This window comes from Amblyomma mixtum, chromosome 5 (assembly GCF_055824585.1).
Source record: "Amblyomma mixtum isolate Tamu chromosome 5, ASM5582458v1, whole genome shotgun sequence".
Lineage (NCBI taxonomy): Eukaryota > Metazoa > Arthropoda > Arachnida > Ixodida > Ixodidae > Amblyomma > Amblyomma mixtum.
The window spans coordinates 121,072,165-121,097,277 of record NC_143016.1 but is presented as its reverse complement, the minus strand read 5'-3'; the positions used below and the strand labels follow the sequence as shown (position 1 = coordinate 121,097,277).

Genomic DNA, 25,113 nt, shown 5'->3' with positions numbered 1-25,113 from the left:
CACCGTTTATGTTCTTAATAAAGTATTTATGCAGTCTTCCTTGTGTACCTTTTTGTACCTCGTGTACGAAATACCTTTTTTCTAAAAACGCCTTTGGGAAGTCGGCTTACACAGGAGAGTATTTAATCACATCATTTCACCTGGCCTTTCGCAGGCAATCTGTTGTGGAGTGACACTCGGTCTAATGGCCTTGAGCTTAAGTCTGAGCGAAAGAAGGCGTAGCGGGAATGGCGTGCAATTGAATTCATGACTGCAGTAGAACATACTTTTAACACGAAAGCGTTAAGGGACGCTGCCTCAGAAAAGCCGGTGTCGTCGACCGCGGCGTTGGCCGTGAGCAAAAAATCCCATATGCATTAATAAATAAAAGCGAGTAGGAAATTGGTCGAGTTCTTGTCGTGAGTAACTTAGGAAGGCAATTTTATCAGCGAATCACAGATTATTTATGTATTCTACATTAAATATTATCCCCAACTGTACCCATTTCAGGCCCCGGAATAGCTCCTGTAAACAGGCGGTGGATAGCATTGGCGAGATTGTGTCTTCCTGTCTGACACTTTTTCTTATTGGAATTCTACTGCCGACTTTATGGAGGGCTATGGTAGCTGTGAAGTAGTTTTAAATATCTTAAAATATTTTCACATAACACTCTTCTACACCCTGATTCCGCAATGCTTGCATGATAGCCGAGGTTATTACTGAGTGAAATGTTTTCTTGTAGTAAATGAACTCTGTATATAGGGGTTGGTTATGTCCTGTGCATTTCTCTATCACCTGACTGATAGCATGAGTATGGTTATTGTCGGGTATCCTTTACAAAGACTGCCTGAATATTTGGTTGATTGAAGTCTAAGGGTGTCCTGATTCTATTAGCGATTGCCTTAGTAAATATCTTGTAGGCAACGGACAGTAAGCTGATCGGTCTGTAATTCTTCAAGTGCTTCACGTCTCCTTTCTTATGATTTAAAATACTGTTAGCGTTCTCCCAAGCTTCTGGTACGCTCGAGGTCACAAGACATTGCGTATACACGGTAGCTAGGGTTCAAAGCACAATTTCTCCACCGTCCTTCAATAAATCTGCTGTTACCTGATCTTCACCCGACTGCTTTCCCCCTTTGCATTGCTCCTAAGGCTTTCTTTGCTTCCTCCTTCGTTACTGGCGGGATGTCCGACTACAGTGCTCTGCTGACTCTCTCAGTAACGGTCTGAATACATTCGCTACTGAATAGATTGATGTATAACTATTCGACTATTTTAATTATTTTATCCATATTGCTAACGAGATTGCCCCCTTTGTCACTTAGCACACACATCTGGGTTTTACTTCGTAACGATATCTATGAGATTGTAGTTCACCTTTTCAACATTACTGCCGTCTTCTTCAGTTAAAGCGGAAAATCTGCCCTGCAGCGAAATCCTGAATTCCTCTACCTTCCCTCTTAACGCTAACTCGTTAATCGCCTTCCGCTTCACTCGTTTGATTAATTCCCTTTTCAAATCTAAGCTAATGCGAGACCTTACAATTCCGTGGTCTCTACAACGGACCTTTCCGGGCACCTCCACATCCTGTACGCTGCCAGGCTTAGCGCACAGTATGAAGTCTATTTCATCTGCAGACTCACCATTGGGGCTTTTCCACGGCCACTTCATGTTTGCTCGTTTGCGGAGGAAGGTTTTCATGACCGGTAAATTATTTCTATCTGCGAAGTCTACTGATAACTCTCTCCTCCTATTCCTAGAACCTATGCCATAGTCACCTAGCACCTTGTCTCCAGCCTGCTTCTACTAAATTAGAAACGGCAATTGTAGAGCTAATGTTGCCCACTTTCTGAGTTTTTCAGCCTGTTTCTTTCGGCTTGCAGTACGGATATGAAAGGCTGAAGTTGCCTGCATGATACCTTTGACTGGAAGGTGGTTGCTTACAAATGTATTTAAATGCGCCCTTTGGAATTTACTCCTCACGCAATAAACCACTTTTTTTCCCAGCACTGCTGAGCTGCCAGCTCATGCACTCTATTTGTACTTTTCATGGCATCGTGATGTGTAATTGTGGCTGCAGGTTGGCAGCAAAATTTGCCTTTGCCTTCGTCTAACGTTCTATACCCGCTTCCTTACGACTTCAGTACAGACCTCATTATATTAATCTCGCTGCTAGAGTACCTGTCAGTGATTGTGGCAACCTCTCGCAAGCTGACTACTGATTCTTGTTCATTAAAACCTTCCACTGCGCAGTGGTAGCCTGCGGAGGTCTTCGAAGTGCTCTCTATCCGGGTTCCTCCTCTTGGCACATTGTACAAACATTTCCTTAGCATTTTAGACGTGACCATCGATTCATTATGGTGACTGGCTTGGTGTTGCAGTTGCGTAATGAAAACTGCTACGCTCATCTTTTGTTAATTTGTATTAGTCTTTTCTTTTTTGTGAGTGCATGCTGGCATCTATCCAGCTATGAATCGTACGGGGGCAGCCTACGCGTTAATTAAACGATGCTATTGAATTACTTAGCTCCTGACCTGTATACCCGGCACCTCTATAAGATGTTACAAGCAAAGGTTTACTGAGTTCAGAACAGGCGGCTGAAACCAGCTGGGGCAGGTTGCGGACTATGAGCACGAGACACCTCGACATCAATATTTTTATCTTCTGCGTGATATAGACTCTTCATGGGCGTAACGATAAGATTTGGCAGAAAGACGTTGAATATAGTCACTTTGCTGCTATCTTCCACTAAAAATGGAAAGTGCGGTGTTAACGCCTACGAAATACAGCGCAGTTTTCAGTAAAGGCTATCTTCGTATCTCACGGCTGGGGATTGAAAGGAAATAGTGAAAGGATAACCTTCACGATCAGTCACTCGAGTTTGTTTTCGTATGTTTTTGTTTCTCTGCTTGTTAATGCGGAGCGCTTGTGTTCGCCGTAAAATATTCGAAACACAGAAAGGAGAACAAAACCGTCGTAGCTTTTGATGGCTTTTGAGGATAACGTTGTACATTCGTAGTTTAGGGGAGGTGAGTTTACGAAAAAAAGGGATGTTTTAATTCTGGTTAAGGCTGCGTATTTGGACAGACATCCATATTACTTTTGAATTTGTGCTCCTTAGGAACAACAGCCACCAGTAAGTTTTCATCCACTGCTGTATTCATAATAAAGGAGGGTTCAGCGAGTGTAGAACACCACTTTAGTATGTGTGGAAGGCCGCGTGGGTCTAATCAATTCCCACAGGCCTGGAAGCTTTCGGACGCTATAATGGCAAATGCCTACGAGGTAGTCGCCTTGGCAGTCAGAAAGCTAGCATACGTCCGGAAAGAAGGTAATGCCAAAGGACCTGCCAGGAAAGCTTAGCAAAATTTAGTGCTCGCAAAATGCTCCTTAGAAGCAACTTATCTGAACTCACTCGCTAAAAATACTTAGTCTACATTATCAACCAACCTAAATTTCGGTGGTCGGAAATAAAAATATTTCAAAGCAGTATGCGATTATCCTAAGTATAACCTCTCTTTAGAACACGGACTGATACAGAATGGATCTATCATATTAACATATTCTCATCACCCCCATTCCTATAGCCTGAGTAAATTGAAGTATGAAGCAAACGTTTTAGCTTAACAACGCTAGGAATTATGTTCTGGCTCTTATCCTGTACACGCTGTACACGCTTCGGCTGCGCACCGCACCACTCGCATGATGTTGAAGAAACCGCGCGACTAGGACGACGTACTGTCAAAAACCGTACACCATATCAGCTGCTTTATTTCATGATTGCCATCGAGGCCATGACGTTCGTAAGCGGGCCAGAGGTAAGACAGCAACGCAAGACCCGTAGTTAGGACAACTGAGGGAATAATGTATTATTCAACGAATGGTCCCCTCATCTCAATTTAAAATTTTTAAGTCACTCTTATTCTTCTCACATGATGTCTATTGTACCGGTCAGCATTTCTATTAATACATGTATAATATGATGCAACGTTGAAAGTTGTACTTCGAAACATCATACTGTTAGAATTACGTTATTGTGCAACCTTTGTGCGCGTCCCTCAGCCTGAGTCGCTTTGGGACGTTAAACTCTAATAAACCAAACCAAACAGCCTTTGTGCCGCCGCGGTGCCTCAGTGTTTATGGTGCTTGGCTGCTCACCCGAAAACTGTGTTCGATCCCGGCCGTGGCGGTCGAATTTCTATGGAGGTGAAATTCTAGAGGTCCGTTTACAGTGCGATGTCAGTGCACGTTAATGGGTCCCAGATGGTCGAAATATCCGAAGCCCCTGACTACGACGTCCCTCATAGCCTGAGTTGCCTTTAGACGTTAAATCCCATAAAGCCAACCAAAAACATTTGTCAGAAGCTTAGAGCCCAGTGAAGTTCGCTTAAAAGTAGTGTAGTAGGGCGCTTGTAGCATCCGTGGAAGTCGAAACCTTTGAAGAGGTGAAGACGCAAATACTCCCCTGCCTGAGGTCTTGAACACTGGAGACGAATTACGAGCAGCTAACCATGGCCCAAAAGCGAAGTCCCCTGGACTATAAAATATTAACAGGGTGTACATTTTCACTGCCCCATTTTGTTAGTGTCACTGTTGGGAGGGACAACATCAAATAAATAAATCCATAAAGATAGCATTGCGCCAAGTTATCAGTCTAGCAAAATGTGCCTCTTCTCATGCCGTATGGAGTGCGGTACTCTAAAAAACACATGAGTAAACCAACAAAAGCAGCGCCGTACGCAACATTTCATAAGTGCTAAATGACAACTGAAAATTGCCATACGATCACACAAAGTTTACTCGTTTTGATGCTTTCGTGGCCACATGACAATATAATTAAGGAGGCGTTAAAGTTCCTTGCAAGTTTTGCGCGTGCGCGCGCAACACGAGGAGGAGAGCTGCTTTCAAAATGTGAAACATGAAGGAGGCAGTGAAAGAAGAAAGAAAAGCAGTTTATTATTGCTTTCTTTTATTACACGAGGTCGCTGTATGTTGCTAAGCAGTATAAAAGCTCATCGGTAGGACGAAGGCACTAGCCAAGACATTTTTATTCATTCTAGTTTCGAGCCTTTGACAACAGCGTCACCAGCAGCCACTTGTGCAAGGAGAAAACAGCCATAATATATCCCAAGGAAAGGCACGAAACTGCAGCAAAAATTTCTGAAAAGGACAGCATGTCGAACGGAAACACTTTCCAGTACAGAGCTCATTTTTATTACCCTATGCAGTCTCTTCTTTAAGACGTCTTGATTTCTGATAGTAACGACAAAGTAAGAATGCTTTTGCGGGTGCTCAATAAGAGGGCGCCGAAAAAAAAAGAAGAGAGCTTGCTGCTCTCTGCGAAGTCTACTGCTGTGAAGTCTGCTTATTTTGCTTTGCTTTCGTTTGCATCTTTTTCACCTCACGGCCTGCTCTTGTGTTTTGCTGTTGTCAGGACATGTTTACGTTTTCGTTTATTTAGATCCTTAATGCACGCCGTACTCAGTGCTTACTAACATTCGTAGTCTCACTCTGGCTGAAGTCCTAAACACACAAATTTAGGAACGCAGGTTTTAATTTCGAATTGCCCAAAAGCATAAAGGCTACGCATTGCACGGATTTTTGAGTACTAAATTGACAGAAATGAAGAGATAATATTGAGAATAACAGAATAACACAGACGACTGAGACAAACAGGTTACAGACACGGCCCGTACAGTAGCGGGCCATTTTTTTTTAGCTCAGTGGTACATTTTAACGTGATCAGCGGGGTAAGTAGGAAAGCAGTGTGCCTTGTACTCCTGTCACACAGAAACCTTTATTAATCGAGTGATCACGTCTTTGATTTTACTTGTCACAACAGTTTTCTAAGGAAATGGTTGGCACCTTTTTGATTCGCATGAAAGAATGTGGCTGAGGAGTAGATTCCGTTTGTTGTTATTGACGTTAAGTGCGTGTTTCATTAATCGTTCACTAGGACAGCGTCCCGTTTGGCTTATGTAATGACCCCCGCATGATAAAGGTATTTTGTACACCTCCAGCTGTGTTATAATATATGTGGCTGTCGTCGCCGCAAAGAGAACACCAAACATGTATAGGAATCCATATTGAAGCGAATTAGGGTCGATTGTGAGAAACAAGGGCCATTGAACCATCGCACGGGGAAGAAGAGAGACGCGCAGTCAACTAAAGTAGGCATCGATCTACTGGAGCCTCGAACGCCTTCTCATGAATTGCCTCAGTTTCTCATGTCGACTGTCATGAATTAGCTTTCTTTTACGTATTTTCCTTAGTCGCCAAAGTTTGGCCCTTAAGTGAGCTCTGGTCTATACAAGTTCTATACGCTTTAGTATTAATGGTTATATGCAACTCACTATACGCGAAGCATGAAAAAGAAAGAAATACATACACGCAAATTTAGAGGAGAGTGGGAGTTGCATTCGAACGAAGTTGGTTGTTGGTGATAGTGCTGTAAGCAGCCGCTATTCTAGGAATGCATGCGCCGGTACTGTTCATTGAGGACAAGTACTCGATCATCGCCCTTAGTCATTAGCCGATCCACAGCATCAGCCTCGTTCAACACAGAAGGCTCAAGGCTTTCCCTATACAGAAGTTCGTAGGAGCAACAGGGAGAATTTTGTAGTAATGGTAATATATAGATGGATAGCTTTGTGCTCTTCTCGAGACGCTGAAAGCGCTTAACGTGCGGGACAACGATTAGAAGCTCACGCTTAAGGTTATATGATAATTCTTAAAATTGCCTAGTTATAATTTCCCGGGAACATCCGCGCCATATAGCTGCGCATGTCACCTACTACAGTATTCACTGTACGCAATAAAACTTAAAAAAGACACATGTTGCCTGGTTATGAATACCCTAATTACCATATTCTAACAAGCCCCCGCTTCTAATACTGCCGCAATTCCAAAACGCACCAGGTTTTCATGTTTGCAAAAATGCAAAAAGCACAACTCATGCAGAACCCGCACCCCATTTTGCTATTCTGTGTCCGCGTTGCACCCCATTCCTCTCTTCACGGTTGTTCTTCGCTGTAGCAACGGAACGTAGCAGCTGCGTGACATCGGAATTCGAAGGTCATCTCATTCCCGCGCTTTTCATATGCGCATACTGCCCGGCTGACTAGTCAGTCTGTAAGCAGAAAACCGGGCTGCCAATGACCCTGTAGTTCCGAATTTGGGGCGACCTACGCTCCACTGGTTATGGATGTGAGGTTAATAACCTGAAATATTCTCTTGAAACTTGGAAAAACCACCTAGGCACAAATAATTTCACAAGGACAAAAAGAGACGAGGAGACAATGGACAGGCGCCTCGTCTCCTCATCTCTTTTTCTCCTTGTAAAATTATTTGCGCCTAGGTGGTTTTTCGAAGTTTCAAGATGCAAAACCAACTAGCCCGTCAACATGCCTTACTGAAATTTTCTGCCGCGCTATGAACCGCTTGCTAGTGAAATTGACCGTATCCGCGAGCAAGAAGTGTAAATGCTGCGGCGTGTCAATTTTTTTAGCAGAGCCGAGTGCCATAAGAAATAATTATTTTGGTACTCAAGCACTACAACTTTCACTCACGCCCTTAGCTATTGTCTGTTCGATCCCTTTGGGTGCACGTTGTGTCAGAGGGCAGGTGAGGTGTCAGAAGATCACGTGATCCTGCTGCAACACCAGCCACCTAGGTTGCTTCTGTGGGAATCATAGTGAGCCAGCTCTAGAGCCCCCACTGGCCAATTTAACCGGTGTTTGTTCGGCCTCTCTGCGACTTTGAGGAGCTGGGTAGCTGAGTGACACCTGAAAGCGTGACAAGCGGGCCACCTTGGTACCGTGAACTTGTGGTGTCATCACAACCTGCCCACCGGATTGGGAGCAAATGGTTCAATGAATGATTTATTGCTAGAGGTTGCTCGGGGAGAAGAACCTGGGTCTCGCAAGTCCAACTAGAGGCAGCAGCTTCCATCTCAAGGCAGTAGCGCATCGCGTCGCTTAGCCGCTGCGCAATTGTACCAGGAGTTGTATCAGGACTCCCAGTGGCCTATGAATGCAAGGCAGGGGACGGCCTTTGAGAGAATGAGCACCGAAATTCTAGCGCACGTAATTCGCATCTGGCCTAAAATTCGTCCATCGTTTGTGTTGTTTCTGTATAGAGCTCCATGTAACGTGGCAGAACTAGGCACCTGTCAAGGGTGTGGACTGCCCGAAGCTCTGCCTCCAATTTTCAATCTTCGACGATTTAATTATCGCGTCCGCGTTAAAGGTCCCATTGCGCACCATATCTTGTGTCGGCGTTGTCGCCGCCGGCATTGTTAGCTAAAAAGCACGGGCGACATTGCTCTGGCTTGAGGTCCTCAGAGAGCAACCTTGGAGGCAGGTGGGCCACCTATGCTTCGTGGCCCTGCGGCATCATAACAACATGTGCATTGCAACATGAGCAAACTGCGCACCATGACAGGTGGCAGTTACGTTAATGATTGGTCGCGAGGGAAGAGCAACATGAGCAGCAGAAGGCCCACCACAGGGAGGACCTGCCATCGCAGTGTGGCGGGCCACCGCTTAACCACTGCACTGCTGCGCCAGGAGCGGTATGAGGACTCCCAGGGATCTACGATTGTAAAGTAGAAAATGATCTTTTGCATATATGGGAATTTACCAACCACGCTACCGTGTCAGTCGCTTATGGCGGAGCTTAACAGACCCCTAAGATAAGTTTTTGTAAAAGGCTTGTCACGCATGGTTGGCGGTAACGGCTGCAAGAAGACAACTCTGCCAGTGTAGCAAGCCTTAACCGCTGTTTTCTCTTGGTAAACACGCAGGTGCTGTTTGTAGCGTTCTTTCGGATGACTATCTGATTGGAACGACCATGTCGCTTCGATGTTCGATTTCCGGTACGGTATATCAACCTCACTTGAACTTCATCAAGCATTTTATAGCAACGGCAGGAGGAAGAGGAGGAAGAATCTTTACTGAATAGCCGACTGTTTAAGCTCTTGAAGTAGCCCGAGAGATCCCCAAATGGTCCAGCAGCCGCATGGCCTCTTTTTCTCGTTTGTACCGATCCACGTGCTTGAGCTGGTCGGCTGTGTCAACAGCTAGCAGAGCGTCCTGCCATGACAAGGAGCAGGAGGAACAGATGTTAACTGCTATGCGCGGTTGTGGCTTTGCCTACAGGTACACGCGACGTGGAATATAATCCTTGTGCCAGGCACTCAGCTTCTCCCAGTTTTTTGTAATAAACAACACTCTTTGATGTTGCTCCAGTATTTCAGGGCACTTTGTTTTTCTTTTTTAGAACTATGTTTGAAAGTAAGCATGAACAGAGAACTTTTAATTACAAACTAAGGTGGCAGTCACTATTTCATGAGGCATATGAAAACTCTATTATTTGCACTTGAACGTACTGTGAACAAGCAGATATTTCCTCCTTTTACTTCAAACAGTGTTTATTGTATGCGCATGATTACTGTCTGGGCACCTTCACTGGCTTCTATTGTTTGGTGAGTGGCTGCAACTGTAGTAAAGCAGTTCACGTTAAGAGTTGAAGCACTAGGCTCAGGAGAAATAAAATGCCGATTTTACTAGTTGTCGCATTGGCTGAAGAGTTGTATTTCAGATTCGAGAGGTTTGAGCATTTATGATCCATAAGCAGGCGTTTATACGCCAGAGGATAACGACGATAATCTGCATTCCCTTTCGCTAAACGTCCAGCTAGTTAATTCTTGAAACATGATCTCAAATCACTTCGAATTGGAGCTACGAATAGCGAGGTGTCATGCGAGTGGCATAAGAGATAGACATTATCGAATGCTACAGGAGCAACTCCACACTTCCGCAACAAGAGAATTTAGACCTTGCACGATATTAAAAAAATTTATGATAGCTTTGGAACGTTGTGCAAGAGACATGCATTGAAGTAATAAGTATCGCATTGTATGTATTTTGTTTTATGAAGAGATACAGAGATAAATGGGTTTGTGTCCTTATCACTTATGCGGAACCGAGCAAACCGTGCTTAGATATTTATTGTTTATTCATTAATCTTGCGCTAATTAGGGTACAACAATATGGAAAACAAACATCATACAGCGCTAGAGAAGTTTGCAAATTCGATTCTAATAATTGCTCTTCCGTTCAATTGGGCACTGGGCATTGACACTACACATTGTCAACAGATGTAAGCGCTGGCTAAATTCTGTTTGCCAATTAAAAAGGTTCTTTCTCTCTCTCTACCGCAAGAACAATAACTACAACAAAAAATACTCTTGAACCCAGAAAGTATAAAGCGCTCTGCGTTTCTGAGGGCGCTTGGCGAATGCAGGGAAAGCATGAAATTTTTTCACGCATGTTTAGTTAGCTCACGCGTCCCAGGTGTACTCAAGGGGTTGTGCTTCAAGTGAATGCACTGTTACCCTGTCCATCGCCGTCCACGCAATACTGCGAAAGAAGAAGAAAGTTTCGAAATATGAAAACTAAGAGAGGGGTTGGGAAAGAGTGAAAGCGCATTTTCGTCTTTTTTGCGTGTTTTTCGTTAGCGACACGCGTCGCATTTCTTCACTAGCAAGTATAAAAGCTTGCTGACGGAGTGAAGATGGCACCAGAAGACACTTGTCGCCGCCTCAGCCTCATATACGCTGCATTTGCTACTCCGCCGGGCACCACCTGTGGAGACAGAACAGAGCCGGAATGTTTCCGAAGGTGAGACACTACAACTCCAGAAGTCCCTTCTCAGAAAAGAAGCATATATAACGCAAGGATATTACACTACAATACCCAGCTTCCATTACACTGATAAGCGACTTTTCTAAGGAACCTTGGGTCCTGCTGATGATAGGAAACTGGGGTAGTTTGTACCACTGCACAGGTAAACGACTGGAGTGAAAAGAAGACACGAGCTGCTAAATGAAAGGCAACATGTATGATGTGGTCAGTCTGCGGACGAGCTCCAATGAGGAACGAACGTTCTATTGCATTCTTTCATGCCCTTGAATTTGTGTTCAGAGATTTATATGGCAACTGAGGAAATCTATCTTTCACATTCGCGTCTATCTACTGCTTTTTAGGCGCTTTTGAGTCGGGATTGCAGGCAGTTGCTTGAGTGAGAATTGTGCTGGACGTTTCAGGGAACATTCCTCCCTAATTACCGCAAAAACCAATACGAAGTTGAAAGGAAATGGTTTTAAGGCGGAAGCCTTTAATGCCTCATCGTTGTAAGCAGGAGTTGTCGACAGAAAATGTCACGCTTTTCAGTTGGTCGAAATGGTCGTGACGTCACAGTGCGCGAATTTCAAACGGGGCCAATGGCACTTCGGTTACTAACCATGCAACCAATTAAAGGGATCGTATAGTGATGCACCAAGTTAGTGGGACTTTACTTAACCAATTAGTCTTTCTAGTCAGACCAGATAAACAAATAAAAGAGAGTAGGAAATTTTCCCAGCTTGGGAATCGAACCCCGGTCTCCGGAGTGCGAGACGAGCACGCTACCACTTCGCCATGCCAGCTCGATGGTCTGGAATGAACAAAGGCGCGTCTAGTGACTACGGTGACTTCATTCACTCCCATCTTCCTCCCTTTCCATTACGGCGAGGTTTAGGTGTACACCGAGATATGAGAGACAGATACATTTCCTTTCCTCAAAAAAAACCATTTTCAAAGGCGCGTGTACTGTTACGGTGTCTTCGTTCACTCTCATGTCCATCCCTTCTTCCGGTGAGGTTCAGGTGTCCACCGAGATATGCGAGACAGATTCATTTCCTTTCCTCAAAAACAAATTTGCCAACGCAGCAAGGTGTATAGCCGAACGGGCGATGGCGTTCTGTGGTCTCCCTGCCAGCGTTGCAAAACGCTGTCGCGGCTTCTGCTCACAACCTTCTGTCGATGAGGCATTAAAGGCTTTTGTCTTAAAAGCTGTGGCCACCCCTGACGTCTTCAGTTCGCATCGCAGCGGCCACCTGTGAGGATGCCTCGAGCTGCACTGTCTCCCAACACGAAGCGCGCTAAAGCCGCGGAGCGCAAGCGGCGGTCTAGGGAGGCCGATCGTGTACGCCAACCAATGCAGCCTCGTCCGTCTCCACACAGCTCCGAGACTCGGCGCAGAAAGGCCCGGGAGGCACTACGTCTGAAGCGGAATCAGCAGCGACTTAATGCTGAAGGTGGGTCGTGTGCCAGCGGTAGCCGTCGACCACCACCACAGAGCACCGAGACTCGCCGCCGAAAGGCTAGAGAAGCACAGCGTTTGAGGCGGAGCCAGCAGCGGCTCCATGCGTGGGCGCAGCCAAGCACAAGCGCTCCTACTGCGGTCTTCGCGGCGGTGAATTCGCAAACTACTCTCAAGAAGTTTCAGTCGGCCACGAACCACTTCGACAAGCAGTTCGTGCAGAACGAGTTCGGTGCAGTGTGCAGTGTATGTGACCGTTTGTGGTTCGACAGAGACCTCAGTAAAGTGCCCCAAGACAGCTGTGAACTACTCCATGAGCACTTCCCGAACCGCCTAGTTGAAACATTTACAGTGTGTCGGACCTGCTTGCGTTCACTTCGCGCCGGCAAGATACCCAACTTCTCAACTAGCAACGGCTACGTGTACCCACCGAGGCCTTCGTACCTACCACCACTTAACGCAGTGAGTGAACGTCTCACCTCTCCTCGCATCCCATTCATGCAAATCCGACGCTTGCTGTACCATACGTCGGGACAGCTACAGATCAGCGGTCCCATCGTTAACGTTCCCATCAATGTAGGCAGCACGGTCGCTATGCTTCCAAATCGCCTAGCTAATGACATCGCCTTACATGTTAACATTAAGCGGCGCATGGTGTACAAGACGTCGTATGTGCAAGGCATGGTGAAGAAGTCGGACCTGGTTCTGTGGCTGAACTACCTCATGGGTACGGAGCTGTACCGATTCTACAACATCTCGGTCGACATGCAGCTCATCGATGAGATATGCGCCAATGCGGTGCCAGTAACAGATGAGTCGGTCGAAGAGATGACGGCAGACTTACAAGACCCCAATGATCCACTTCAAGTGGCGGCGGCAATGACTCTGGGCCAAGAGACAATGATAATCGACGACAGTTCCTCTCTAGCCATGGCACCGGGCGAAGGTCACAAACCACTTAACATCGTCTTTGATGAGCATGCAGAAGAGCTAGCGTTTCCTCAGATCTACCTCGGTCAAGCACGAAAGATCTCGCAAGACGCTAGACCATCGCCCATGACAATGGCTATGAGCGAATGTCGTCGTCGAGACAGGCGTGGAGCCGTTGCTCGGCACGTGCTTTACATGGCCATGAAGGTAATGCGCCTTCGAGTCTCGTCGTCGATGGCGACAATGTTCCGCAATAACAAGCTCACATCGAAAGTGTCCCGAGCCGACCTACAAGACAAAGATTTTCTTGAAAAGGCCATCAACCACGACATGGCCTATATGGGAGGCATCCCCAACACAGTAACCTACTGGCATCAGAAGAAACAAGACGTCTTTGCCATGATTCGCCAGTTAGGTAAGCCCACAGCCTTCCTCACGCTGTCTGCCTCCGAAGTTCACTGGAGTGGGCTAATAAAGCTTCTACAGCGCCTCCGAGTGAACCCAGAGACAGTTGTGCCGGACATTCAAACTTTGACTGTGACAGAACGCACACAAATGGTGAGCGACGACCCCATCGTGTGTGCATTGTACTTTGATCATAAAGTTCGCGTCATCATGTCCATACTGTGCAACAAGAACACCTCACCGTTTGGCCGTCATTATGTGGTGGACTACTTCAAGAGAATAGAGTTCCAGCACAGAGGCAGTGCCCACGCTCACATCTTGCTGTGGCTGAACGACGCACCGGACGAGCCACTCGACGACAACATGCCCGAGACGGTGAGCCTAGCCGAGCAGCTTATATCGGTTAACATAGACTACGTGCCTCGCCCTCGCAGCCAGACGCACCAACACACCCATACATGCTTCAAGAACGGCCGCATCAAATGTCGCTTCAACGCACCCTTCTGGCCCATGCCAGAAACACGCATCGTCACCCCCTTACCACCTCCTTTGACGGACGAAGACAGGAAGCGTCAACAAGACCTCAAGGCTCGATACTCAGCCATCCACGACGTTCTGGAAGACACAGTGTACGGCAGCATACATGAATTATGGTGTCAGAACAACATCTCGGGCTTCGATGAGTACTTGTCGATCGTTCGTGCAGGCATCTCGAGGCCATCTCTAATGCTGAAGCGCACACCAGCGCAAACAAAGGTGAACTACTTCAACCCTTGGATTGCGTCGGTGCTCGACTCGAACATGGACATTCAGGTGGTGTTGGACGTGTTCGGCTGCGCAGCATACGTCGTCGAGTACGTGAACAAAGCCAGCAGGGGCATGTCCAACCTCCACCGTGAACTACAGAAGATTGTGGAAGAGTCAAAAGACGCCGAAATGACGTACAGTACAGCCATACGCGAGCTTAACCTCAAGATGCTTAATGCTGTAGAGATGTCTGCCCAAGAGGCTGCCTGGTTCCTTCTACAACTAGGCATGTCGACAAAGTCACGGGACGTGCTGGCTGTTAACACGCAGTGGCCCGAAGCCCGCACCCGCGTACGCAAGACGAACGAACAGATGGACAAGGAGGGCATCGATTCAGCCAGCACTAACGTGTGGAAGACGTCGGCCATCGAACGCTACGAAGATCGGCCGGAAGAGCTGCAAGACCTCTGCTACGCCGACTACATGACGACCTACAGGCCGGCAACAAACGCGAAACGCCAGCAACCTGCCATACTAAAGTGGCACTCGTACCCCGAATCAGACGTCCTTAACTTTAAACGTGAGCATGTGCTGCTCTTCCATCCATTCAAGCGGGAACTTGACATCCTAGACTGCAACCGCTTCAATGAAATCTTTGACAGTAACTACCAGCAAATCATGCTAGTGAAGAGCAAGTACACTCATAATGTAAGCATCGAAGAACTAGTCACCATGTGCGACCGCATCATTACCGACGAACGAGAGATGCGGGCGCAAGTGGAAGCGCACCAAGCCGCCGAGAAAACAGAGATGCAGCGGGAAGCCAAGAAAGCATCGGAGACGATCCGAATGGCTGACTTGGCAGACGACTCCGACATACGACTGAAAACAGAAGTTGAATCCATACAAGACAAAGTCATGCACCCACGATGCCCCGCTGTCCAGAGGCGAGAGGACATCCTACCGACGGAAGAGTTTCTCGACAACATGCGTCTCACTAACGAGGGACAGTACGAAATCATTAGAGAAATCATCCACAGGCTCACTACGCCCGAGTCGGAACCCGTGCAAATCTTCTTCACAGGACCTGCAGGTTGCGGCAAGACATTCGTGCTAAAGTTGGTGATGGACGTTTACAACCGTTACTACGCAGCCAGGGGAGATGACAGGGTATCCAACGCCTACATTGCGTGCGCCACAACTGGCAAGGCAGCAGATGCACTGGGCGGAATCACCATACATAGCGCATTCAAGCTAGTGGTTCAGTCCAAGAATCCGAACCAAGGACTCAGCCACAGCGATCTCAACACATTTCGAATGGCGTTCGAGAACATCAAGTGCATCATAATCGATGAAGTAAGTATGATGTCGAGCGACTGTCTCGTGATGATTGATCAGCGTCTGCGCCACATCTCCATGCGCCTTGACCAACCATTCGGAGGGTACGACATCATCCTCTGTGGCGACCTGAGACAGCTGCCGCCGGTTCAGGCACCAGTCGTGTACTCGCGGTCGAGGCTCTCGAATTCGTTCTTCAGTACACAGCCTGTGCCTTGGCAGCAGCTGTCCTTCTACGCCCTGACCAAAGTAGTTCGACAGAGCGACGTCACCTTCTCGTCACTGCTCACCAAGATTGGTGATGGCATGGAACTCACTTATCAAGAGAGAGCTCTCATCGAGAGCAGGTTCGTCTCGGTCGACATCGCCAAGGCTTTGGGTCCTGGTCCCATACGCTTGTACTACTCCAACGCCGACACAGACGCCTACAATGCATCGGTGTTTGAAACCAGTTCGCTAGAGAAGACACCCTTCGCTGCCATTGATGTCATTGTGGGGAGTCGATCGCAGGAAGAGAAGCAGAGGGCCAGGGAGAAAGTTCAGTCCCTCAAGAAGGAACACACGGGGTGCTTACTCCCATTCATAACGCTCTGTGTGGGCTTCCCGTACATGATCACACGAAACATTAATGTCATAGATGGTCTGGTGAACGGCGATATGGCGACTCTGCGCTACATTCAACGCGACATCAATGATGTCCCCGTGCGTCTGTGGATGCAGTTCGCCAATCCAAAGACTGGCTCCATGGCTCGTACCAAATGTCGGCATCACAGGATCCACGACAAGGCGATTGGCGCAACATGGGTTCCCATAGAGAGGGTCAAGTTCTCCTGTCACCTGAAGGGTACAGCCATAGGACATATCCAACTCAAGCGCGATCAGTTTCCCATAACTGCCGCTTCAGCGATCACCATACATAAGTCCCAAGGGGGCACCTTCCAGTCGGTCGTCTACGACTACAGCCGGAGACATCCACAAGCTGTAGTGTACGTCGCCCTCAGTAGGGTTACCAGCTTGGAGGGGCTCTACTTAACCACATCCGATGAACCACGCCCAGGGTCAACGGCCAAGTTCCGCCACGGCTTGACTAGCAACCCAAACCGCAGCCTCATGGACGAGTTCAGGCGTCTAAACGAGCATTGCTTGACTACAATCACCCAGCGGTGCAATGCGATCATAGAAGCATCACAGCTTCCACTAGCTTGTGTGAATGTACGTTCACTGTCGCTGCACGGTCAAGACGTCGCACATGACCATGTCTTGGCTCGGTGCAAGGTTCTCTGTCTAACTGAAACATGGATGAATCCCTTGGTGGCACCAGTTGAGATCAAAGGCTTTCACTACGTTACAGGAGCAAGTCGTGCTTCCAACCAAGCAGCGGGAGTTGCCATTTACGCGCACCCAAACGTCAACCTAACACCGCTACAGTTTCACGACTTGCACTTTGATGTGGGAGAAGTGTGCGGTGTCAAGCTGGAAAGTGGACTTAACGTGGTGTGCGTCTACTTGTCACCTCACATATCCCAACGGGCTGGCCATGAATTCATGGGACGAGTGCTACCAAGCTGGTTCAAGTTTGGCCCAATGATAGTGGTAGGAGACTTCAACCAGGATGCCAGAACGCATCAAGACTTCCTAGATGGAATGCAGAAATCTCTGGGTCTGCACTTGTCTACTCCACGGGACAAAGCTACCACCAAGTACGGAAGCTGCTTGGATTTGGTCTTCAGAACCCACCCCAGCGTCAAAGATCTAGACTACGTATCACTCCACTTCAGTGACCACAAGGCGGTAGTAGTCGACGTAGACCCGATCAAACATAAAGAATTCACCGGGCATGAGCCATCTGCGGAAATCTCCCCTAAAGTAAACTTTGAGGAAGTCGTGGACACAGCCGAAGTTGAAGAAGCAGATAAAGAGACGCACTAGGGGAGAAGTGAAACGCGCCTCTGAACGTGTGTAGTTTTAATGCGCAGTTAAAGTATACAGCCAAATAAAACACTACTCAATAACAAACAGTCTCTCAGTCAATCACTAACAGTGCTCCATGAAAGGCTTCCGCCTTGAAGCAGTTTAGTGTGCCAAAGTGCCCCCTGAATTTTACGACCAGACTATCAGTCGCGGCAGAAGTGGACTCCTGAAAAGAATCACTGAATTATGGAGCCCATTAATTGCACATTAATTATATCTTTATCATTGCCGCAGATGGTTCATAATGAAAATGGCAAGTTCGAAGCCATAGTCAAGAAGCTGCCATAAAATTTCCTGAAGCGAAGGAAAAGCCGTTCCCCGAAGCTTTGCACCTAAAGGAAATCTGGAGCTCCCTTCCGCACGAAACCTAAAGAGCGCAAGAAGGGGGTTGTATGCTCGGTGCTAACGCAGCAGCCGCGGCCCACGTCTTGGGATGGCCACGGCGCCCCATTAGGACTGCCTAGTCAATATCATGATGCTATGTATTTATTTCTGCGCCGCAGATCTGGCTGAAGGCAAAAATCTGCAACGCAGATGACGATGAATACCTCATTCCTTGCATGAAGCGGCGCACGAAATGATGCACGGATGACTTGGTACACTGCCGTAGGTTGTTTGAAATGGGTGCCATGGGTACTGTAATACATGATTACTGGACGTTGAGTCTGAAGGGTATTATGCGCTTAGTTCTGCATATGTGGGGAAAAATGGGCTCCAACTTTCTTTGGGCTGCAGAGATTTGTGGAATGAGTTTTTCCCCGTATCAAAAATTGATACCGCCGCGAATATTTCTTGTTTTTGTTTGTTCTTCAAAGCTGCCGGTGCGCCGCTTTATCTCTTTGTTTGTGATGCATCAAGCGACCAGATTTATCTCGACTGATCGCATCCAGGCGGAGCCGATTCTACGTTGTTCCAAGTTTTTGTAGCAAATCTTAACGCTTTATCTCGAAAGTTCGCTATCAGCTTTAACCTGAGCATAGCCGAGAGCAGCCGGCATTCTGTTCGACGGCCGCCGAGTACGCCACCGCCGAGTGATTCAGTCCAATGTGGGCGCAAGCCAGCCCAAATAAAGAGTTCTGTTCAGGAGCCATTTTAGCTGTCTTCCTCCTCTCCGGACTGCCGTCGCCACTACGTGATGATATGGCATAACTGACTACCGATTCGAGAAGGACCACTAAGCTGTTCAACTTAAAAATTGGTTATTGAACTTTAGTTATTTAACTGCGAAATTAGGAGAATTTTTAAAGTGACTGACGTGGGCTGCGACTTAAAGTGTGTTCCTGAAAACAATTTCTTGCTTTTTAGAAACGACTATTTAGAAAGGTTTTTAGAGTATTCACTTAACACGCCGTTTATTCGCAGTAATCGCCAGGTTATCTTCGACGAGAGAACCGCAATGTGTTATACTTTAGATTTCATCAACGAGTACAAAGACAACGTTAGAAATAGCGTATCTGGTCAGCTCAATCTGCCTTTGCATCATAGGATTCTCAACAAAGGAAAGATAACGTGTAAAAGATTAAAATGCAATTCATAACTCTGATAGGCTTTAACCTAAGTGTTAAATTTGGAGACAGGGGATGGCTAACAAAGATTTTTTCCTGAATGTAATCTTTCCGTAACGCATTTTGAAAAGTTCGAAGCTTCAGTAATGCATATTAATTGGTTGCTTAGTTTTCCTTCAACCGCAGAAATCTGACTGATATATATTGGTAATGCCTCTATGCATTTTTTTTCAATGTTTAGACACTCAGAACGTTTTGTTTTGGAGATCATGCGATCTTTGACAGCTATAGGTTACTTTCGGTTCCCGTTGTGTAGACCTAGGCACGCAATATGGAATTCATAATTACCCATACAAAAAGAGAAACTTCGTACATAGAATGCATAAGACCAACAAATATGATACTAAAGCAATTTAAGAACATTAGTAACATTACATCAGTCCAGCACTAAATGCCAACAAATGTAGCTGTGAGTGGATACCATCCTGTTAAAGCTTTGGCTGGTCATTACGATATCAGTGGCTGGTATTGAAAGGCTGTCACATGCAGCACGATGCGCACACTGCGCAGATAGAAAAATTTACCGCATAAAGAAATGGTATCGAAGCTGCCTAAACTCTAACGGAAAGCAGCAAGCGTATGTTAAATGCCAACTTCAACTGATATAATTTGCAATCAGCCCTTTTAACCAAGTTTTCAGTTTTCTGCAGCAACTGAGGTTTTCAGTTAATACAAAGTGAAATTAATGGGCGTTGAGTTTCTCAATGCTTAAGTGCGCGATTTTCTGCAGGCGCAACTGCTGCTGGTTTTCCTGGCGTGGAAAGCTTACGGGCTGCACCACCACCACGGAGCAGCCGGGTACCCTGGTCCTGGCTTCGATGGCTATGCTGCTCCGGTGGCGGCCAATGCTTACCGGGGATACGCGGACTATGCCTCTGTAGGTATCATCAACATCATCACCATGAGCTTAACGACATCAACAGCAGGACATAGGCCTCTTCGATATCCTCATAATTAACCCTGTCCTGTGTCAGCTGCGGCCCCCTTATTCCCTCTCACTTTCTAATCTCATCCGCCCACCTGACTCCTGTTTGTGTGGTACTTGCGTTCTCTAGGAACGCAATCCGTTGCCGTTGAAGAGCATCGGCTACCTTGCCTTCGGACTGCATGCCAGGCCCATGACATTTTTCTTGACTTCGTTAGCGATAAACACTAACTTGCGTTTGTTCGCTCACCAGTCGTCTCTCTTCCTGTCGCTTCACTTCAGGCTTGTCATTTGCGCAGCGAGTGATATCTTCCTTCATTGCCGCACATAAAGTTCGAATATTTTCTTCAGCCTCCCCGTTTGTGCCCCATGGGTGGTACCTTTAAGATGTAGCTGTTGTATGCCTACCTGCTATATTAGAAGTGTTTCTGTCCAATACTGTAGTATCGCTAAGACGAAGCTGTTGTGTACTTTATTTTATAGGGATACTAGGGTGCTGCTATTAATGACTTGAGAACACTTGCTAAATGCAATCCATCCCATTGCTATTCTCCTAGTTGTTTCACTGTCGTGGTCCGTATGTGCGGTGAATGCCTGCCTTAACCGGTTTTACTCTATTGCCCCTTACAATTTTCCGCTCTCTATAGTAAACTGTTGCTCCCCATTAAGGCTGCGCAAGAAGGCATTAGTTTTCGATCAGTATTATTAAGATTCACTGTGTAGCTTGGATTGTTTAGGTCCTTATTCATGCATCGCCTGATTTACCTCCCGAGACAATGTCGGCCGCAAATCTAATACTAAAAAGGTAATCTGCAGGTATAAGTCACATCATACTTGAGCGCTAAGATTGTTACGCTGCTTGCCGGAAAACTAACGCATTGGTGGAAGTTGGAGAACGTACAGTTCAGAACGTAAGGAACCACAAGATATTGAAGTCGAGTTGTCTTACACTAATTAAAGAGGATGCGCAGGCATTACGCTTTCAGCACTACTCAAATTCTGAGAACTAAATTGATTTACGTCTAAAAAATGCGTGCGCATTGAACTTCGCCTTCGTTAGAACACGGGGTTTGCATAAATAATGTCCGAATGTCGCAACAAAATCACATAAACACTCAAATTACGCGGTCAGGAGTCCGTGTAAACTATATACCGCCAAAATGCCACAGAAGAATAAAGATATTATAATTTTTTTAGTTATTTTATTTTCATTTAGGTATATCTGTGTTCGGTGAATCTATTTTCATTTACTGCTTACCTTAAGCAAATCTTTATATTTGGTATGATAGAGTGTAGGATAAAAAATGATATTTCCCTGCGCACACCTTCTTGCATAATCAAATTTTTATCTTCAGGTTGTGGAAGACGATGCCCAACGTGGACAATTTCATTTCTGGTAATTTAACTAATTTTGCTTAGAATTAAATCAATTATCTGGTCTTCCTTACGAGAAAAATTGTTTTAATAAGACGGATCGCTTCAATGAACTACTGAAAAGGAAGGGCTATATGTCCTTACTTCATACGCAATTCCAGAAAGTGTAGTGCAAAATGGGAAAATGAATAAGTGAAAGCTCTACATTCACAGTTATAGTAACCTTGCCTTTGTTCTTTAAAACTCAATATTACCTAAACCCGGGGCACTAAATAATCCTTTTTACCTTTTCTTTCCAGCCACCTCAGCCGTACAGCTTCGGCTATGACAATGTGGACGAGTACAGCAACAGGCAGTTCCACAGTGAGCAGGGAGACTCGAGCAACACGAAGACCGGATCGTACGGCTACAGGGACGCGTACGGCCTCTACCGCCGGGTGAACTACATCGCTGACACCAATGGCTTCCGGGCCACGGTGGACACCAACGAGCCAGGAACTGCACCGGGTGCCAGCGCCGACGTGGTCTTCAACGCCGCGCCGGTCGTTCCACCAGTTCCCGGTGGTGCAGGAGCTTCAAGGAGCGGATTTGCTCCTACTGCCTACGGCGCCAGGGGTGTGGCCACCGGCTACAACAATGCATACAGCGGATACGCTGGATACGGATATGGGCCCTACGGTGGCGCTGCAGCTGGCTACGGCCGCGTTCCGTACGCTGGGTATGGCTACGCTCCAGGAGGCGGCGCTCTTGGTGGCCACGGGTACGCAGCGTACTCTCCTTACGGCTACAGTGGAGCTGGATATACAGCGGGGCGGTATGGCCCAGCGGCATATGGCGGAGCCACCGGATGGGCCGCCGGTCATCATGGTTTCCGCCGGCGATAGTGGAATAACTGCTAAATGGAAGACCACATGTAGAGGTATCGAAATATTGTGGTCTAGCCAGGAAAACTTTTGGGGCTGTATAAATGAGTGTGTGCTGGAGAAAATAAATATACGACTGTCTATTTTAACTTGCCTTAGGCCTACGACTCATTTTATTTGAAAAGCACAATACCGTAAATTGATCCTCTCAACGTTTCCAAAGAGTTGTTTTAGTATCCAAGCCGAACATCGTATTTTTTGCTAAGTACCACTTCCAGAGGGAGGGCATCACACACATTCTGAGCCGATTTCGTAGTCTTCAACTAGTTCCAGCAAGTAGTAATATTGTAAAATGTCATTTATGAATAAAGACTTGTTATAAGGAGCCTCCACCGTGGGAACAAATTAGTATTGCTATCGAAAAACGGGAACCAAATAATAGGCGGGACTGAACAGACGACATATACAAAATACAGACGTCTTTTGCGTGGCAATGGCACCTTGCCCGGTGTTGATAACGAAACGACCGTGAGCTGGCAGCAGTGAGAATTGGAGAAGCTACCTTATAATGTACTTCGGAACTTTTATGCGCACTATAGGTGGCTCACGCTTAGCATCAGTGCTTCTCCTCTAAAACTGTACGGCATACCAATCCTGGTAAGATGTAGTTGCCTTTTATTGGGTGTATAAACGTCCTGGGCTTTTCACCATCATTACCTAGCGCTCCCATGACATCTCGTCTGGCCGGCTGCAGGCTTTGCTTCGACGACGTATTAGAGATGGCATGCCAAAAACAAATGACTGCGACTCTTTTGGGGTGCTTTGGATGCAAAGATGCTTCATGAGCTTTCCTATTGGCCTAGACGGGAAGTGTGATCCTCCGTGCTCTGAACGGATGAATGGTTACTGCAGAGGGTCTATGTTTACGTACTGCTACTCTACAAAGCCATATAGGTGTGAATGAACAATGCTTTCTTTGCATGCAAATTAGGCTGTAACTATCTGCTTTAAGCGCTATTTATGAACGCTTGCGTTAGAGTTATCGTATCGAACAAGAATATGGCATGAATCGAGCGCTGTGGATTTGTGAAGTTCGCACCACCGTCGAAAATCTTGCACATATAGGTAGCGATTAATCTCTAGTGATCAAAATAGTTATGGAACTTAGGACGGCATAATTGCAGTATATTTGGTGAGACAGTATGTCGCAGGGACCGCCCTGAGTTGTCGCCTGCCTCTGCCGTTTATGTTCATAATAAAGTACTTTTGCAGTCTTCCTTGTGTGCGCGTCGTAGTTATACGAAATACCATCTTTCTAAAAATGCTTTTGGGAAGTCGGCTTACACAGCACAGTATTTCATCACATCATTTCACCTGGCGTTTCGCAGGCAGTCTGTTGTCGACTGACAGTCGGTCTAATGGTCTTGAGTTGAAGCCTGTGCCAAAGAAGTTGTAGCACGAATAGCGTGCAATTGAATTTATGTCTGCAGTAGACCATACTTTTGTACCATCGGCAGGCAGCTGGTCCTGTCTGTGTTACTGGTTTGTTGTTTCCCTAAGAAGTGCCGTACTATCAAATTCCTTAGTGATAAGACAGGCCTTGGCCTGTATTGTAAATTTACTTGTTGAAAATGATAAATGAAAAGATTAAACTGTACAACGCATTTCCGAAAAACCGCGATGTGGATACATTACAGGCATTTAAAAATACAGACATCATCTCCACAAAATACTTCGGAATACAAAAAGAAACTACTTTTCTAACATGTTTGATGGTATCAAGGACATTAAACATCTATGGCAGCAGCTTTCTTGGGTTATCTTTTCTCGTAACCAGTGTTGTGATTTGAAAGAGTTAGCTATAAATAACACAAAACTAAAGGGAGAGCGGTTAGCAAATTTTTGAATGAATATTTCACATCTCTTCTGCAGAGTTCCCACAGTCCTGTTATACATAATTATTTGAGACTTCCTTCTCAATCATCATCACTTTTAACTCCGAGAGACACCAACGAGGTCTTTAACGTATTTATTGCACTTAAGAAAACTAAATGTGAAGATATTGATGGTATTAAACTGCAGCCAACCATTGTAGTGCTAGACATTACCACTCCATGCATGGCGCATATTTACAATCTAGTTCTAAATACCGGAATATTTCCTCAGAAAAATGAAGATAGCAAAAGTAATAGTCTTGTTCAAAATTGCGGTGCGAAAAATAATTTATTTAACTGTAGGCCTATATCTATTTTGCCGTTGTTTTCGAAACCGCTGGAAAAAATCATTCACTCTAGGCTCCGCACTTTCCTTGATAGGCGTTCCCTTATTACTTCAGCTCGGTATGGCTTCAGACTGGATTATCAACGGAGATAGCCTTTGTTACACCAAACGGAATTAATACTACGCAATATTGAGAATTAACTGCTAACACTAGGCATTGTTATCAATTTCTCGAAAGCCTTCGACGGAATAAATCGCACTACTATGTTAGAAAAGCTATTTTGCAATGGAATCTGAGGTGGAACAGCTGATTTGTTACGGAGCTATTTATCAGGAATGTATCGATTCGTTTGCGTTGACCGAGAATTATCAACTGCCCGCGATATTAAACGTGGCGTTCCCCAAGGCAGTATCCTGGGGCCACTCTTGTTCATGATATAGATAAACGAACTCGTAAACATTGAAAACTCCGCTAATTATATTATGTATGCAGATGACACAAGTATCTTTTTAATAGGAACAGATGCTAATGACCTAATAAAGCGTAGCAATCTCATTCTGAGTTAAGTTATTGCATGGTTTCTCGGTAATTCATTACTAATAAATTGTTCTAAAACAAAAGATGTCTTATTCCGTCCAAAATCTGTCCCAT

At 46.1% G+C, this 25,113-nt stretch overlaps 1 protein-coding gene across 1 annotated transcript; it reads left to right on the top strand.

The window, feature by feature from the left end:
• The first annotated feature begins 12,774 nt into the window (after positions 1–12,774).
• Positions 12,775–22,262, top strand: LOC149343532 (uncharacterized). Its single transcript, XM_089546995.1, has 3 exons — positions 12,775–16,755; positions 19,810–19,956; positions 21,678–22,262. The coding sequence occupies exons 1-3, from the start codon at positions 12,775–12,777 to the stop codon at positions 22,260–22,262; spliced, it is 4,713 nt and encodes a 1,570-aa protein (XP_089403121.1).
• Positions 22,263–25,113: the final 2,851 nt, after the last annotated feature.